Source organism: Molothrus aeneus, chromosome 6, assembly GCF_037042795.1.
Source record: "Molothrus aeneus isolate 106 chromosome 6, BPBGC_Maene_1.0, whole genome shotgun sequence".
Classification (NCBI taxonomy): Eukaryota; Metazoa; Chordata; class Aves; order Passeriformes; family Icteridae; genus Molothrus; species Molothrus aeneus.
The window spans coordinates 28,849,118-28,862,514 of NC_089651.1; the positions used below are offsets into that span (position 1 = coordinate 28,849,118).

General features: G+C 40.0%; 1 protein-coding gene across 4 annotated transcripts in view; it reads right to left on the bottom strand.

Annotated features, from left to right (window-relative positions):
• Positions 1 to 13,397, bottom strand: part of SMOC1 (SPARC related modular calcium binding 1) — a 126,798-nt gene that overhangs the window by 69,468 nt on the left and 43,933 nt on the right. For all 4 annotated transcript variants that reach the window (XM_066552082.1, XM_066552083.1, XM_066552081.1 and 1 more), the window contains exon 3: positions 8,514 to 8,626. In XM_066552082.1, the coding sequence (XP_066408179.1) occupies positions 8,514 to 8,626 (113 nt within the window). The remainder of the gene's footprint in view (positions 1 to 8,513; positions 8,627 to 13,397) is intronic.

Below are 13,397 nucleotides of genomic sequence, written 5' to 3' on the forward strand. Positions count from 1 at the left end.
AAATCAATCATTTTGCCTCAAGCATTTACTTTTAGTAGCCAAAATCAACAGTCATCTCATGTACCCATGTTACTGCAGTCACTGTCACTGCTATTTGCAGATTCATTTTTCTTCTCTCAATATATCACAATACTGATGGCAAATTACTCTAAAGTACTATGACTATAATAAACAATAATCAAGTTAGAAAATATTTGTTATTGCTCAATGTAATCAATTGAACACTCAAAACAAATGTGATGGATCTGCTTGGGTTTAGGTTTAGAGTTTATCTTTGCTGATCACACACACACACACACAGGACTGCATTCCCAACAGCACAAGAAGCTGCATTAATTGTAAAAATCCTACCAAGGGATAGAGCTAAATGCCAGGATAGGGTCTTGAATTGTAGGGCAAGACTATTCCATGTTACGTTATATAAAAAAACCCAGTGTACCCAGCATTTAAAAAACTCAAGTAATTAGTCACTTGATAGTCCTTTAGCCAAACTTTCAGAAAAATAACAAAGTACATGGCAGAGGAGTCAAAAAAATGTATTGACACTAATTCAGGACAGATGCATTAAGAGTATGTTATGTAACACACCTCAGCGGAGAACTACGAATTACATATGCTCATTTATGGAAGCCAAGCACATTACACCCATAAAAAAGTGAATTAAGTTTGTAAATAACTAGGCTAAGAAATGCTAGTCTTCCTTGGACTGGTATCCCATGACCTTTTCTTCCCCCATGTTGCCATTAAGAAAAGAAAGAGATTGCCATTAAAAAAAGGAAGGGGAAAAAAAACATCTGAGACTGACAGCACTCAGCACTTTCACAACAACCACAACCACATGTTTTACTGCAGTACCAAAGGCCTTCCCTTCTACAGATAACAGCTGCAATTAAAGCTCAGCCATTATCCTAAAGGCCAGACAGCTAGCCATGAAGAATGGGCACTGCAGAAATCTGCAGAATCAGTGCAGTTGTTTTTCCTGAAGGTCTTCACACTGAGACACCTTTCACCGTGATACCTGACCAGGTCTCAGTACAATTTAGGGTCATAACAGCAGTGGCCTACAGCCTAGAGTTTGCATCTTAAAGGCTAGGAGGGAAAGTAAACTCTTCATCACTTACATAATACTGTAAGAAAAAAGCATAAAGGCAACAGCTGATCCAGTACACTTTGTAAGCACTGTGTGTAAACAAACATAAAATGCTGACTATTTCAGAGCACCTCCAGCAATGGATATCCAAAATTTGGGGGTTTACTTTAAAATTTTCCATTGACCTTACATTTGAGCTTTTATTTCTAAATAAAATTTCAATTGTCAACCCAAAATTGAACCTCATTCTCATCCTACTCCCAAAGTAGCGAGATTTTTAAACACTTATCTTCAGGTAAGTAAGTTTGAAAGCATGACAGATGTTTACTGCACAGATCTAATCTTCAATTATTGAGTTAATTTTGACTCTATCAAAATACATGTTAGAAAAAGCGTGTTTGACTTTTTTGGCTTTCAGTCTTCTAAAGCTAAGCATCGAGGCAGAGAAAATACAATCTTATATATAAAATACAATCTTATATACTTAATAGACTTGATTGTTAACCAAGCTGCAGTTACAGAATGCGCCTGTTACAGCTGGAAAGGCACACGACAGAATTTGGTATCTCAGATTAACACACAACAGCTGTATTGTAAGTTACATAATAGGAAATCAGATAAATAAAACCTGTAAATCATTTGAGGTCTTCAGCAGATACCCCACTAACATCTACAATTAAAAAAAAATTCAATTGCATTTTAAAGCACTACAAGCAGCCAAATCCCTGATCATGCAGAAGGACACCATTCCTATTTTTCATGGAGAGATAGGTCATCTTACCTGTGTCTCAACTAAAAGATGAAAAGCATGAGGGGCAAACCCAAGAAAAATTGCTCCAGATCACCACTCCCCAAATTAAAAGTGTAGCAGCAGTTTCTCTATTCCACCCTGCCATTACAACGTGCAAAATCAAACAGCAGCCAATACACTGGCCAAACACCTGCTCTCATAAAATTCCTTACAATATGTAAGAAAAGAGTAGTCATTGGGTGATAACTCTGCCTCTTAAGTTCCTCAGGGGGAAAAGAAGCCATTCTTTGGGTTTCTTCAGTATCTCACTGACAATGCCAGAATCTGATTCCCAAGTAAAGCTTCTAAACAAGCAAGCTTCTACAGTAAAGCTTCCACACAAGCAAGCAGCATCCCTTTATAACTATTTAACAAATGAGGATCAAGGGGATGTTGCTCAGATAGAAATCGGAAGTGAGAGAGAAATCATATACACATATGATGGAGAGAACAGAGGCAAAGCAGCAATTCTGTGATGGCTGAAACCAGTTTCCATGGAGTTACAGGAAGAGGTAGTTGCCTGCAATGGGCTTGAAGGAACCTTGGACAAGCACTGGGCTGACAACAGGAACACTCAGACTAGCCTCTTACTGCTGTTCAGATGAAATGTTTAGCAACCCATTCCTATCCCATCGCAGATCAAACAAACATTTCCTGGGTCCTTCCACAATGGAAGGCAGAAATGAGAAGGGAAGAACATTCATTCTGTATTAAAAGCTATACTTCTATGAGGAAAGAAAAAACACATTCAGTTTTTGAATGGCACTGCTGAGGCTAAGGGCAGGAAGCAGAGCTACTGACTGCATTCACAGCACCAGGCAAGGCTCCAAACCCTGGTTGCATCCAGGTGCTCCTTGTAAACACTGTGAAAACAGCTAAATAAATAGCTCCAAGCCAGCAGGTCATCCACTCTGACCCAGGGAGCAGAAGCCAGTGTGATGCAGCAATTCTTTAATCAAGTCTTTCCTTTGGTCAAGCCTCTGAGACTCAACTAGAAAGTCCTCTGAACCCACGTTAGTGGCATACAACCACACACTGGCCTGATGGCTATTTATCTTAACTCTGCATGGTGATCTGCTGCTCTGGTGCACATGTCTTGCTGTAATGCTTAGACCCTGCATCTTGTAATACTTTTTGCTACATTAAGAGTCAGCTGATTATTGTCAGAAGCCTGCCTTACCTTTATAGGCAATTTTAGGGAAGCTATGAATTAGTCTGCATCTTGTGTTTAAGCCTCTTTGGGACTGCAGCCCCTTAAACAATTCTTGTCACTTTTTCTGTTCTCCACTCCTATTTAGTTCTTCACAAAAGGTGTTGTGCAAATGTTCCCACCAGGGCTTTATGCAGCACCCACCTCCTTCAAGTCTATGCACCACTCAAGAAACGCTTCCTCCATGGGAATTTCACTGTTCATACAACCAAGAAAAAAAATTATCTGAAGCAAAAGAATCTTAATCATGATCAAGGGCATTCCCATCACATACGCTGGTACATAGGTTATTTTTAGTTCAGGAAAAGGGTCCTCAAGAGAGGCTTTCTGCTTCTGACACAGAATGTGACACTTTGAAGCTAAGAATGACCTTACATTGTCACTTCCCATAAGTAGGTCCACTCTTGCTTTAAGAACCTGTTCCTTTGCTATCTCAACTGATACTTTGAAAAAACACCATAAATAACCAAAGTTCTTACCTCCTTACCCACTCATGGTTTATCTTTAGCACAACATACAAATGAGAGATACAATGAAAGCCACAGGAAGAAGGCAAGTGTTTAAGTAGCAAACCTGCAGAGCAGTATTCACAGAAAGCTACAGCTACCATCATTTATAGAAGGGATATCTTTTAATAAAAAAAAGCCAGAACTACCTACCATTTAAAAACCAGATGCTTTTTAAAGAGTTTTTTTTAATCTAGCAAGACAGACCGTGTTCTTCTGAAATGAGAGGTGAATTCTTTGAGAGCTTAGTATTGCTGGAATCTGAGCACTGAATAATGGAATAACAGACAGCATCCCGGGAATGAAGGATATCTATGCAGTACCTTGCTGCATTAAGAAGTGAGTTTGTAATTCTGTCCAGCATCATGCTACACTAGCCAATACAGAGGAGCAGACTTGGATCATGAAATCACACTGAAGGCTGAAAGGAGTCCCCACATCTTTAGAAAGGGCTGTTTGGGGAACCTGGGAGAAAACAGAACTTTTTATGTGCATTAGCATAGTGTAGAGTGAAACTACTGGTATGGACCATAATACAGATCTCTCTCTCCAAGCAGACTTATATTACAAGATGTGGCAATGCTCTGGAAGCTATCTGATAATGCAGAACTGCTCTGACAGTCAGCCCCTCATTAGGGGGGCTGACTGTCAGACCAGTCATAAGACCACAGGTTTGACTGATGCACTCATTTTAACAGAAATCTCAGTGCTACATCATAACTGTACCAGGAGCCAGATTTTAAGAACCCTAAACTCAAAGAAACTTTCCAAGGAGATTTGTTCTCAGTTTTATGCAGACTTGTAAGGAAAAGAAACCACAACTAGACAGTGGAAGGTGGCAGCAAACAGCAAGACATACCACAAAGTCCCACAAAACTACACCCCCAAGGCAGGATTAACATTATTCATGTTCATATTAATCTCTCTGAAACAGATCCCATTTAAAATCTCAGCAACCTTTTCTGAAAAACTGCTTGGGGAAAAAGTATGAAGAACGCAAGTCTCCCTCAGCCTGTGGCAACAAGCCCAATGGCACTAGGCAGCAAAAGAAAGTGTGCAGATTACCCACTAGTTCCTGTTGTTTATGAAGAACAGATCACAGCAGGTTAAGTGCAGCATGGAAAAGGAATGGCATTTATGGAAAATACAGAATACCAGCAAAAAAAGCAAAAGTCTTGGGAAGACAAACTGGTTTTAGTCATGGTTAATTCTGCACAAAAGTGACCTCAGTTTTCTACAATTAATCAAATTACTCGTATCTAGCAAACATTCTTATGTTGTGAATAACGCAAATTTTATCTGCCTGCTTATATTACTGTGGGCTAAGTGTAGAGAGATTTTGTTATAGGAAGTTATATTCCCCACACAGACTGAAACATAAAGACATAGCAATTCCAGAGGAATTAATCTGATCTGCTTCCCCATTTACAGTCATCCCATCATGCCTGCAAGTGGCATCACTTCTTCATCCTGCAAATGCATGCCCCATTTGTAGATGCCTAAGTAGCACTAAAAGGGGACTTGATAAGATCTTTGCAATACATGTACTCAACAAGGGAAGCAGCACACATGTTGCATAGAAACAGTTACGACAGCCAGTGAACTGACAAGTGCTAGCTCCTCTTGATGCAGTACACAAACCCCATTATAACTAGTCATGCATAAGAAAACTGGAAAACTGATCAGCTGAGCAACAGAATTGGTGGCAACACTGATTTCAGTCTAAATTTCACAGGCAATCAAAACCAGACTGGTCATATAAGTGTTTTAAGACATGCATGATGTCTCTCTACAAAAGGGTTTAAATGCAAGCCAAACTAAGGCCTTTGCCTTTAGGCCCTTCTCCCTTTCACCCTTGTTGCCACATCTAACTATGGTAGATCCAGCCCTGTGGGAAAGCAGGAGGAAGTAAGGTGAGCATGGTCTTCCTCCTGCAGTCGCTGCCCGCGTGGCACATGCTCTGGCAGAGGAGCTGCGTTCTCATCAGCCCCATCCAGTCTGCAGTGCCTCCAGCCCCAAATCCAGCACTGAACTGGCTACAGCTCCAGCAGCTGGAAAGGGCAAACTTGAGCTGCTTTCAGAGGAACAGCCCCACTTTCAGTGTTTACCCAGAGTGACTGCAGTTTAGTTTTAATCAAGATAATTATGATGAACTACAAAAGCAACGGTTCAATCTAGTTAAGGCCAAGCAGGTTCTCTGAACATAGATACTACTACCTAATTCTCCCACATCTGTACCACTCTTGTTTTTCAGTCCTACAAAAATTTCAAGAATTCCCAACAATTAATTAGTTAAATTAAATATCAGACTCTTGAAGTCTGATGGCAAGGACAATGATGTGGGTCTGAATGCTACTGTGTTCAGTTGGCTCAGCAAGATGACCTAAAAGCAAGTAATCTACAGCTTGAATGAGTGCTGTAACAATTCAGACATTTGATATTCTAAATATATGCATGCATCTTTGATCAGAATTTTTCTTCTACATAAAACTCTCTTTCAATAACAGTTACACAGAAAGGGGGAAGTTGTTGAAGGAGTCTCCCTAGCCAACTTTATTGACCCTGAAACGTGTGCATCTGCTTAAGACTCTTGTTAGGATGGGGATTCCATGTTGAAGAGCACAATGGGTATTCTCCCTAGAAACTTAATTGAGAGATGCTGTTCTGTTGTAGACTTCCCATCTGAGATTTTGGAGTCTAGATGGAGAAACATTCAGGTATTGAACCAGAATAAACTAACAACAGTCCAGAGCTGACTTCAGCAAGGCCTCAGGGACTTCACAAGAACACAGCCTCCCTGTAGAGCAGAACCCAGGAGCTTCAATTCTCTGCACAAGAGATGCAGTATCAAAAAATACCTCCACCAGATGAGATCTATTCATGAGTTGCTGGAAGCAAAACTGTTTAGACTGTTCACCAAAATTCTAGTCTTTATTCATCTTTTTTTAAATCAAAATTTAATTTGTTTTGACCAGAAGCTAAAGGAAATATTTGTCTCAAAAGCAGCCTGAAACTAGTTAGCTTTCTTGGACATTATTTTTCACTTAAATCTTATGCAGGGACAATTACCTTAAATGCTGCAATATAACTGATGAAGCTGGTTCATAAGGTATGTGGAACACAGGGTATTTTTATGAACCAAGGAATTATATGAATTTCAGTTAATTCCAGATACAAAGAGATCAGAGGCTTCCTTCATCATGCCAGGTAAAACAAAAGCACTTTAGTGTTCACAGATAGAACTGAATGGAGGAAGAATGTGAAATACCACTTGGCTGCCAACTGACACCACACAATTTTTGTAAGCAGTTTCATGCTGTCCCTCAACTGGCAACCAGCACTGGCTAAGGAATGTGCCAAGGAAAAGTCCAGCAACTTCTCCACAATCCAAACACGGGTACCAACCTTCAAAATAAACCTGTCTGAAACAAAGCTTTATCATCTATACTATCTGTCCAGCCTTATCTTTTATAAGGATAAAAATTTCACCTACTTTCCTCTCCAAGAGGTTGATGGACAGACAATAGACATTTCAAAGTTTGCTTTCCTTACCCTTTTTTTCTTGAACTATGAAATTTAACATGGAACACTTTGTTCCATGTTGGCCCACTGTGATAGCTTTTATAAACATTAGCCTCCAGTGCCAACAGAATCTGAGAAGCTCTACACAAAATCAAATTGCAACAATTGAAAATGCACTTAAACTGCAAGAAACTGCAGCCATCTTCTCTTATCCCAACCTTACCATGATGGTCCACACAGTACAGAAACAGAATGCTGCTCTAAAGAAGCATGCAGAGTTTGCAGGATGAATACAACTTTTTCCACATCATCATCAAAAAACAAAAACAAAACAAAAACACTCCCACACACCAGATAATGGGAGGGTAAGACTGAGGGGAATAAAATTTTTGGTGGGTTATCACAAAAAAAAAATCTTTCCTCTCCTATCCCCCCAGGCATCACAAAATGTTTGAACCAAATCCAAAGTTCTCTGCCTTTCTCATCTTTTTTAAGCCAATATTGATTCTGTCTTGGACTTTCTTTTAACTTCAGAAGACCCTGCAAACAACCAATATATCCTAAAATTTCTCCAAGAAAGAAAGTATCTAGAGCATTATGAGATGTATGAAAAGTATGAAAAAGGCAAAAAACATTCTGTGATTTACCTAAACCCACAAAGTAGAGGTCACAGGTTTTGTAGGTTGCAGGTTTTTAGCTTTTTAGATGCATGCAAAACTGAGCAGATAGCATGAAATTGTGTCAGGAAACTGTGCATGAGCCATTTTTAACAACCAGTTCAGTCAGCACTAGGACATTGCTCAATATGCAAGGGGTAACAGAACCAGGTATCACTCTTCATTTCTACCCTGCTCTGGCAAACTTCAGCAACTGAACAGTGAGGAATCAAAAACCCAAACAAAACAGTCTCATCTCTTCTCTGCCAGTCCTCCAAATCACTACAGGATATATATCACAAAAAGTAACCAGCAGAAGGAAGAGGCTGAACAGACTGCTTTTTCTCCTGGGATAGATGAAACAGAGGTAAGAGCAGAATCAGCTGCATCCACCCTGCTCTGTGTATGTAAGCCACACCTCTCTTTGCAGCCCCTCTTCATGGAAAAATTGACCTCCCCTGCAACTGTTTTTTTTTCTATGCAATGCTGAAAATTAATGCCATTTTTTTCTGTAATACACTGGAGCTGGATGCTATTGCATATGTGTGTGTCTTTTAAGGTATTGTGACGGAATCAAAACTTCTGTTTGGTTAACAAAGTTCCCAGCTTTCAAATTTTTACCCAAATAACTGGGTCAGAGTGTGCACCCACTCTGCTATCATCACCTGGCTCACCCCTTAACACTGAATCTCCCACAGACACCCGAAGCCTGGCTGAATGAAGCAAATAGAAATTTTACCTGCATGAAAGATCCATCCTCATTGCATTCTGGGATGAAGACTGCTTCCTGAGGCTTCTTTGCCTGTTCCAGTGCTTGAGCTCTCTCTAATCGACACTTGCTTTGGCCAGCATCTACAAAGAGAAAAGCAAAACTCACATTGCAATTTGGCCTCTCCAAAAGCTAGCAGATGACCCACACAGCTGCGAGGGAAAAACCCCCAAAACAAATAAATATGAAGTATAAAAGACCATTACCTGCACATTCACAAGGTAGATATGGAGTTACCACTCATAATCCTAAAGACAAATATGAACCCAAACAATGAAATTACAAGTCAGTTAATTAAGAACTGCCTAATTTCCTAGACAATAGTTTTTATGGTCACCTGGAAGCTTCTTTCAACCAGTACTGGAGCACAATGCCCACACAATGAAATGCAATTAACAGCCTGAAACTGGATGGCTGAGTATCACCAAATAATTCAGGCCAAGCAGTGAGCAGTGTGGAAAAGAACTGATGACTCCCTCTTCTCTGAGTAACTCTCCCAGGAAGATACTAAAATAGCCAGCCATCCATATGAACTTCCCCCTCTGTATGGTTCAGATGAGGCAGATACACCATTTTCTGTGCTGTCCTGAAACCCAGCTTTTACCTCTAGTCCCAGTGCTTACAGCCAGGTGTGCATTACAACTTTCTCATATCAGTTACTCACTTTGAAGAAAAGAAAAAAAATTGCTCTGCAAGCAGAGTTTGAAGGGGTTAAGATCTCAGTTCTTACTTCAGATGATGGCAAAGTATAGCATGACCTTAACCCCTTCTAGGTGGAGCTCACGGTTACAGAGCATATCCAGATAAGTCTAACTCTAATGACTGATGGGTAAAAAGAGGGAAGTTCTGCCCTGCAGAGATCCAGATTGACTCAGTGTTTATATTTTAAAACATCAGGTCTAACAATACTGCTGTTCAGTCTAGAAAGAGAAGGAAAACAGTGAACATCTGTTTCCATGACACTCTGACACCAGAACTAGCACCTTCTTTCTTCTCCCATGAATCCACTGACCAAAGATTTTTAGTGCAGAAACTTCAAAATCTTTTAGCAGCACCATACAGTGAACAAGTTTCAATCCTCATTGTACCAGGCATGGAAATCATATTGGTTAACAAAAAATTCCACTGGATCCCTGAAGATCTCATTCTGTTTCATCAATCACATGAACTTTGACAACGGAATCACTAATACCAGCATTAAATTAGAAAGTCAGTCTGGGTTCTTAGAGCAACTGAGTTCACATTGTTTGGCAATAGAAGTAACTTCCATCCAGGCATCTCTAGACACAGAAATCAATGACAATGCTGTAACTAGTTTTGATAAAGACAGACCACAGCTTTCAGGCTGAGCACTTTATTTATACATCTGATGACTCAAGAGATTAAGTTTTTGTCAACACAGTTTCATTTTAAATAGATCACATTACTTCCCAAGAAGGATTTCACAAGTCTTCTGAAATTATGAAAATCAAACTGTTCTCTCTGGAAAAAGAATGATTCAGGGCAATAGTATACAGTAAAGATGCCAGCTGCTTAGGCTCTGCATTAGAAAGCAACAGTACCTGTATCAATTCTGCAAATGACCACTGAGCGACTACAAGTTGTTCACCTCACCCCTGTGTGACCTTATGTCACTTCTGATCCTATGTCCCTTATCTTTAGACTAATTTGTTTGTTGGGTGTTTGCAAAATACCAAAACATATGGAACTTTGATCTCAGGTGGGCCCACTATGCACCTGTATAAAGAGTGAAATTGTTACAGAATAAAAAAGAATAAAATTTACACTGTATGTTTTTTCTAGTTTTCCATCAGCTTTGACATGGAATTTCCTTTTTGCCTGCTTGCCAATGTGACCAGATGATCAGACCTTGTTTGCACATCTCCAGTGGAGGATAGTCCTGCCAACTGATCTTCCAAACGTGCTCACTCTTTCAGCTGAAAAGGAAGAACTTGCAATGCTTTTAACTGGAACACCTATCACCTGCAGATCTCCTGCTCAAGCTTAAGAATCTAACCTTGCTTGGCATGACAGAGGACATTACTACAAAACCAGATGGTGTGCCTGCACTTTCGTTCATATCTGCCTGACTGAAAACACTTTCAACTTCTGCTTCACAGGAGACAACTAAGTAGCAAAGTAGCAAAAAAAAAAAAAAAAAAAAAAAAAAAAAATCAGCGTGGATTATGGAGATGTGCACTTGCAAGGAAAAAAAACAGGTGTGAATTTCTTACATGACAATCAAACCACAAATTCCCAAATGAAAGTGTTTTCTAGTCTCTATATATGAGGATACAAGACTGCAGACAGGCATTTCTGGTTCCTCTCCCGAACATAAAACAGAAGCATAAAGCACTTCCATATACCATCTGCTTTAGTGCTGGCACACTCAGAACTACACGACTGAAACTGAATGCATCAGCACTGAGCTGGTAGAAACAAACATTTTGTGAGATCCCCCACAGTACAAATACATTAGAAGTCCAGGCAGAAGGGAAGCTAACCCATTTCTTGTCCAATTTGTCTAATCAACAAAGAAACATGCACAAGAGCAAGGCCTTACTTTCAGAAGATAATATAAACACATCATTGCTAAAGCTACCATGTCTCTCCTGGCAATTTTAACAGGCCTTTATAGATTGAACTCTCTACTCCCACCCAGCAGAGCACACTTCAGAGCACACCACCACCACACCACAGTGTTGAAGAGCTCATCGTTGTTGCAGCATCTTCTGCACGTCAATCATTGGCTCAAGCAGTGACTCTTCCCAAATTGCTGCTGAAGTACAGAGAAGAGAGAGTTTTTCTCCTGTTGATGAACACTCAGGACTGATTACTTCTCCCATCCTCCCTCAGTGATTTCCAAAGGGCATGCCAGTCCTTTTACAGCCTTGATTTGGAACACCTTTATACCACGCTGGGTGGAGAGGTGCATGCATATTGCTATCTTTTTTGTCAGTCTTCCACAGATCAGTTCCAGTAAAAACAGTGCCTTTAAGATCAACATTTACCAGTTTGTTTTTAAAAGGACTGTCAATCCTTCTCTTCCTCACTCCACAGGCTGGTATTTTTATAATGTTTGCATCAACATGTGATTTCAGTGAGATGACTTCACCTTGCTATTTTTGCTTTGTTAATTAGAAAATGTAAAGTATTACATAAGTGCCAAGTGTTTAAAAAGTAACTGTCAAATAGCTCACCCCAAATAAGATGCATTGCAAATTTTACTAAAGCCTGATCTTATGATTGTAGGTTCATATACCCTATTCTGCATTTTGACTGCTTACCCAAGTGTTTCAGCACTTTCTTGACTGTTTTTAGAAATGTTATCTGGAATATCAAACACCATGGTTATAAACCAGAATGGCATTAATGCATTCCAGTTTCATGGTTCAAGCAGACTAAATTGGACACTTTTCCCTCCATTACATTAGGTGAAAAACCAAAACAGCATAACTGCTTTTGAAAGCAGACCTGCTGAATTTTACTTTAAATATCTTCAAACTTGGGACAGATTCACTGTAGCTCAGAAAGCTGCCTTTTAAAGAAAATTAATTCTCAAGCTGGCAGCAGGCAACGAGGAGATTGTTAACGACAAGTGATATTTTTGACATCCCTGGCCTAATCAGCAGAATGCAGGTGCACATAATTTGGATTTTGCAATGATATTAGCTAGTTACCATGGCTGATCTTATCCATGAACAGTTTATTCAAACAAGACCACCATGTCCCTCATAATACACACACTGCACTCCTGAACAGGCTCCAAGAATTCCAGCAACCTCTCTTCAACAGGCAGAGGCAGAATTGACACCATATAACATCACAGTATAAAGACCCGAGCTCTCCTAACAACACAAAGTAAAACATCTCCAGGATTCACATAACACTAGCAGCAAATCAATACAATGCAACCACTAAAATCTATTAAAGCTACTTAATTTTAATTCTCCTATGTTTGTATCCAAAGTTCATATAGCAAAAATTGATCCAACTATTTTCATTTCCATTAGGTAACTGTGTCATACAGGCCAGGTCTGCACCAGACATGAAGCAGTTCAGCTACACTAAAGTCAGCACGTTCATACCCATCTACTCAATTATCTGTGTATTTGCATAAAATAGGCAAAAATGGATCTCAGCAAACTACAAAAACATGCCTATTGTACAGGATATCAATCATTAGTCACTCTCCTCACTGTTTTCCACTTCATTTGGGCCAAGTGCTACACCAGGAATCTGAAACTTGGTCACCCACAGAGAATGGTTCGTGTTGGTAGGGACCACTGGAGGTCATCTTGTCCAAACTTCCTGCTAACATAGGGTGCCTTGGAGCATGCTACTCAGGACTGAGTAGAGACAGCTACAGATATCTCCAGAGGAAGAGACTGTACAACCTCTTTGGGCAGCTGTTCACGCAGCTCTCAAACCACTTCACTGTCCACATGTCCAGTCTGCACTCCCTAAGCTTTCCTGTGAGGATATCATAGGAGAGGGTGTCAAAAGCCTTCCTGAAGTCCAGGTGGACAACACCCACTACTCTTCCCTCATCTATCCAGCCAGCTGTCCCACCATAGAAGGCAATCTGGTTGGTTAAGCATGACTTCCCCATCCACACTGACTACTCCTGGTCACCTTCTTGTCTTCCTTTCACATCAATGCACTTTGCTCCTTTTTTGATATCCATATTGCATTCCTACTCCAGAGTTCCCTAATTTATTCAGAACATGCCTAAATTTGCGAAGTGATCACAAGAGACATTTTAGATTTTACTAACTGCTGCCAAGGAAGGACATTCTTACTCACAGTCAAGGGAGAATAAAGCAAATTTGAAGACAAAACACATGGATCTAG